The following is a 6000-nucleotide window of genomic DNA, read 5'->3' on the forward strand; positions in this document are numbered from 1 at the left end:
TTTGAGGAAAGAAGGCCTTCATATATAAAGTGCAGGTGTTATCACAACAAGAGCTAAGTGGATACAGACGTTCATAAGAGAAGACGAGATTACACTGCTGATTAAACTGTAGGATATATATGGAAAGGCATGCAACTGTGAAGCGCAGTATCATTATGTACCAGGTTAGGTTAGCTGAGAAGGGGGGGGGGGGGTAAGTCTTGGTTTGAATGGGAATCCTGTCAGTTACAATAATACAATTTCCACTGATATTCATCCTCATTGTCTTGATCAGTTCTCTTCCACTGCCCTCATATCTTAATGTACCGCTTAGTCTCAGTGTTAAATTTCCTGGGCTCCTATTCTAACAGGGCCTGGTGCATGAAATATTGAGAGCTGCTCTCTAACCTAAAAGGCCACTGGAAGGTCTCAATAGGGGGGCCGAGAAGCCTCACAGGCAATGTTAAAGGGACATTGCAGTCCACAGATGCTTTTTAAAATAAACCAAACCAAACCAAACAAAAAACCAAACACGATATATTACAGGCTACAGAGGCTGATTATAGAATTCCAGCCTCACTGTCACAAAACAGAGCCAGACCCCTCCACAACCTGTTAAACTAAAGTGACCCTAAAACGTGACTCACCTGAGACATCAGCGGTTTTCTGTTTCTCTGTTATTTGTTTCAGTGTAAACCTGACAAATGTGCTCACGTCAGCACTACGTACAAGCCAGCAATTATACCCCCGCAGTGAAACGCTGACTGGGAGAATAGGCAGAACGCATCACTGATGATGTCAAAGCAGCGGCAGACTGTTGATAGTAGATCCAGAGGTGCTTTTCCCAAAACTCATATGGAAGCCATCAGCGAGGCTGTGAGAACTGAGACCTTTCTTCTCCTCCCCCACATTCTCCGCAGTCCTCTTTTTGGGATGCACCACCACAGCATATAATCTGGCAGCTGATAAACGACAGCTCCGATTACACGATACTGCAGTGGTAAGAGTTATTAAATGAAGTCAATATTAGGCTCATTATTTCCTAACAATGAGGCTTCACTGACAGAGGACCGAGATTCCCATAAGAATCTGCTGATTTCATGAAGTAGCCACTGAAGCCACAACAACAAGAGCTCTTGTTTATCAAATGAGTGCCAGAATGGATAAAGGAAATTAAAGGGAGGAGTAGCCACGCTACTTACCTAGCACTCTGAGCTGGTAAAACAAACTTAGCTTAGAACTTTGGTGGTAAACAACATAGCTTTGCCTAGCTAAATGGGGTGGGGGGTCTACAACTGTAAGCTTAGAACCAAAACAAAAATCATCACAGACAAGAAAAATGGATAATGGCTATGCTGGGATTTCCGCCAGTGGATGATGGTCGAGGTACACCCTGGTAACTAGACAGCCATCTGCACTCTCAATCCCTCCTTTGGGCAATTTAGAATCACCAATTACCCAACAATCATGTCTGGACTGTGGGAGGAAGGCGGCGTACCTGAACAGAAACCACGCAAGCACATCAAGAAGCTCCAGAAAGGCTCCAATACAGTCTCACAGCAGTTTGTGAAAAAAGGCACAACCTTTAATCCATAGATACGTGTTACTGGACATAGATTTCACACTTTTTTTTCTTGGTCCTCAACAAAACTTTTCATCAGTATCCAAATTTGACTTGACCTTGAGCATAACTTGGGCAAAGACCTGTTAGATGATCACTGTGTGCAAGTGTCACTAAAATCAGTACACTAGGATGACAAGTTTCCCCTAAGCTTCTCACACCTCGGGTGAAAACCTATTAGGTGACCAACACTGTAAGAGGAGCAGCATTTCTTGCCAACAGTGGACAGACGGGCAGACAGCGGATGCCTCGCCATGCCATAACGTCATCTGTCAGCTCAAAACCAAACAGGCTGCTCATTTTTCCTCAAAGCAGTTTAACAAAAAATCAAAACCACTACACCAATCAACCATTCAGACGAGCAGAAGCTAAACACAGGGGGGTTAAATGGACCTCTTCTCTTATAAAGAGCGCCAGTTTCTTGCCATGAATTTCTGCCAAAACTTCCAAAAGAAAGTCAAGAAGAGGTGAAGTCACAACATAATGCTCTCTTCTAAACACAAGCAATCTCACCACCAGCAAAGCTAAACACTTATGAAACCACTTACCCGAGATCTGTGTAAGGGATTGTCAAAATTTGTTCCCTCCGGTGCCAGAAGCAGCCATCCTGCATATATAGGTTTTGCCTGGTGAGTGGAAAACACAATGACAGTGTTGGAAGCAATCATTAGCATAATAAATAACTGTCTAATTATGGGACACAGAAGTTGATCCTGCAAGTTGAGACCACATACTATGACCTATTTAAAAACACACGCACACACTCACAAACATGTGTTAAACTCCGTGAAAGTGTTATAATAGACATTAGCTGCCTTGACTTTAGGTTACACTCGCCACTTGGCTTTATTCCAGAGCACCATGCTGCCCTGAAAAAAAAGAAAAAGGAAAGGCTAACACACACACACAGTTTTTCTTCTGATCCTCTAAGTGGGTGGACTGGTGGGTGGTGGGGGAAGCAAGAGGCAGAAGTTAGGAGGAAAAAAAAAAAAAAAAGCAGTGGATGAGAAGCAGAAGAAATTAGTGCCGAGCTTCTGTGGCTACAGATTTGCAATTCAAACATGTACTGAGAGACGCAAGTTGGCCTGGCAGTGTTTCTTAAGTTGTTCTGGTACATGCTTGAACTGTAGCCACGCTAGTAGTCAGCACTTGTCTGCCGAGCCAAGAAGCCCTCCATAACCACTGCATGCATACTGCGTGCAGGAGACCTTGCTGAACTTGATGTTTACATTAAGATCTTACCTGTGCCTAAAGAGCTTATCAAATTAAGCGTCTTACATAAATGCACATGTGCTTCGTCCCCCAGCCTATGAAACAGTAGCCAACCAATCTGAGTCAAAAGAGCTTGACATATCCAGCTGTCTGGCACTTCCATGTCTTTCAATCTGAGGTTTTGATTACAGTCATAACTTCACCCTATGTACGGCCGAGCATAATCCACCATAAAATCCTCTTTTGCTTTGATTACATGCAGCACAGCACATTTTCCAGCTGAGTGACTGTGTAAACAAAATGACATAACATTAATTTCCAAGCACAAGTCCAAATTATAACCTTGGACCGTCAAGAGTTTGAACAGACTTGCAAGAGAAACATTCAGACACTAAAAATGGAGGGGGAAAAAAATGCAAGATGAAGGCAACTGAAAGAATAAGAGAGTGGGACACTGTTGTTGTGTATTGTTGTTTTAATGCCCATAGGGAGGAAAAAAAAAACAGTTTAGAAAAACATCTCATCTGTCCTTATAAGACTTGACAGCAATGGCAAGTCCCCCCTGAGACTGAGAAATAAGCGTGATGAATCTAGGTCACTTTTTAGCCTCTAATGGTTCAGCGGTTAAATGTACTCATCTGAGCGTGTTCCTGTGTCTTCATTTCGCAATGCCCCCCACCTCACAACCTCTTATTCCATGTCATCATAAAGGATTTTAATATTGCTTCAATAGCCTGGGCCTTTAAGGCAAGTGAAATTGGAAAGATGAGAGGTCAGAATGACAGTTCTGGTTGAAAATAGATGCTCCGCTTTTCCATATTTTTTCTGTGCGTGTGTCTGTGTAAAGACTTAATATATGGACTACAGGACTTCAAACCTCCAGCAACAGACAATCTAATAATCTTTAATAGCCATGTGAGGCCAACAAACGTAAGCCAATTTCTGTACCAACATCGTGGAGGACAATGATAGTGGACAATGTGTCTCACAGACCTGAGAATGAGCCTTGATCTTTCCCATTAAACAAGAATCCCAAGAGGAATGATCACAATGTGGGTCAACAAAGTTCAGCATGACACCATACCACCTTCACAACATAAGACTCCCTGCTGGGGACAATGTAAACAGTGAAATATCTCCACTAAAATAATAATAATGTTAAAAATAATAATAATAATAATAATAATAATAATAAGTCAGCCTCGCCCAATATTAGTCCATGTTAAAGTAAACTTTACAGTTTCTTAATTTAAGCAATAGTATGGTTCAAACTACAGTTAAATGATCAAAGGAGACAACATAATCTGAAATAATTACAGCTCCTGTAAAAGCAGCTGATAGCGTTGCTCCTGTGCTGCAGGGCATGGAGCTGGGTGGAAGCCTGCGTGTGCATGAATTAGGGTCAATATGCGCCCTTGGGCTGGAAACTAATTATGTCCAATTAACCCAACCTTTGCACTTCGTGGTCTATTAGCACACGACAAGTCGTTTGAAATGAGCACATCAAACAGAAAAGACAGCAACAGGATTTGCACTCCCATTAAACGGCACATAGTAAGAGTGAAACGCAATGGAAAGTTGCTGGAGCGTTTGTTTACCTGGTTTAAGTCTTCGTCGTTGAGCAGATGCGACTCTCTGGGCTTAAAGCAGTTCTGGCATTTACTTTTGTTGAAAATGTTGGCTTGAAATTTCCGACAGGGATTGTCTTTGAGTGACATGGTTGATTGAGGGAGCGACACTCGATGAGAAAAAAAAAGAAGACTTATTTTAAAAGTCCGTGTTCTCACAGCAAAGACTGACGCTAGTTGCTGATGTACGCTTTCTAGAACAAAGCTATTTAACAGTGCGCAGTTCACCTGTCCCGAGGTTACCTGAGGCAGTGCGTAACCCCTCGTTAAGTGATATCTATATTGGTCATCTTGCGCGCGGGGTCGCCTCCTGCAGCTAAAGCTGAGCTGCTAACTTTAGTTTTAGCGTGCAGGCTTGGGCAGAACTTGTCAAATAAAGTCGTCGAAAGTGCGGACAGATGTTCGCGTGTCTCTCTTAATTACGTCCTCCGGCGAGGTGTCGACGTCTCACAGGTGACGCTCCGGGCCTCGAGCTCGCTGCAGAGGTCCCGTCACAGTCTCCATCGGGCGGAACGGCTCTTCACTGAGGGGGAGGGAGTCCACTTCGGCCCCCCTCTCTGTCTTTCTATCAAACAAGTGATAGCGCGGTCATTGCCGTTAAATCTTTTTCTCGCTTCAGGGCCACCGGAACGTTATCAAACTTCGGAAAAGCCATCGACGTGGTTGTCATGCCGCTGGATGAATAGCGTCGGGTCCTGTTCGTCGTAGAGCTGCTCCCCCTCTGGTACTGATACGCAGTCTGCGGTTGATGTTTTCGTGCAAATCCTCGTTCGGGCCGGACATTCAGTCGGTGGAGAGGTGAACGGGAGAGAGTGGGGCTGAGAGACAACGCCTTCGTCCAATCGGAATAGATGGACACGCCCAAAGTCCAGGCCGTTTCTTTCGTGGACCAATAGGAAATCTTCCGAAGTGCTAATATTTTCCCTCATGCTAGGTGGTATTTAAAGGCCCACTTAACTTCCGTACAAAAACTCTGATGTTGTTGAAATTGCCTGTGCTCATATTTTGCTGTGTAGGGTGAATCCACGTCAATATTATTCCATTATTGTACTAATGAAAAAACATTAATTTTTTTAAATTCAGCTTGTGGAATACGGTTTGGTTTTTACATATGAAAGAAAAGTCTAAAGGTATACACAGAAATGGCTTCCTAATGAATTACTAATAAAATAAATGGCAGCAGGCCAAAAAAGGACACAGCACACATCATGCACTAATAGTTATGGAAACTGCACGTGAAAAGAATCTATAAAAGGTGTACAGGAGCAAAGCCTGAATGTGTATTACAATTTTTTTTTTATTATATACATTTTTTTAATAAGTGTGGCTTATATAGTGTAGTGGGCTGCACAGCAAGCGGTAATAATGCAACTTTCAGGCTGATGCTAATGCTACTTTATGGTGTTTTAAAACGTACATCATCATCAAGGAAAAAAAATCTAAAATCTACAGCACAAATGCAAGTTAAAGTCTGGCAGGTGTTCTTATTTTAAACATAGACGGCAATCTTAAGACTCCAGAGCACCATCTGTTGGTCTTGAATTTCAAATGGCCTGACTG

General features: G+C 42.9%; 1 protein-coding gene across 8 annotated transcripts in view; it reads right to left on the reverse strand.

Moving 5' to 3' along the window:
* mpripa (myosin phosphatase Rho interacting protein a) overlaps positions 1–5366 on the reverse strand; it is a 52940-nt gene extending 47574 nt beyond the window's left edge. For all 8 annotated transcript variants that reach the window (XR_013911001.1, XM_080305548.1, XM_026178766.2 and 5 more), the window contains exons 1-2: positions 4411–5366; positions 2149–2226 (exon numbers count right to left, since the gene is read on the reverse strand). Coding sequence is in view for 7 of the 8 variants with exons in the window: in XM_080305548.1 (XP_080161674.1) it covers positions 2149–2226; positions 4411–4530 (198 nt within the window). In the remaining variant the exon portion in view is untranslated. The remainder of the gene's footprint in view (positions 1–2148; positions 2227–4410) is intronic.
* Between the last annotated feature and the right edge of the window lie 634 nt (positions 5367–6000).

Source organism: Astatotilapia calliptera, chromosome 8 (assembly GCF_964374335.1).
Source record: "Astatotilapia calliptera chromosome 8, fAstCal68.1, whole genome shotgun sequence".
Taxonomy (NCBI): Eukaryota; Metazoa; Chordata; class Actinopteri; order Cichliformes; family Cichlidae; genus Astatotilapia; species Astatotilapia calliptera.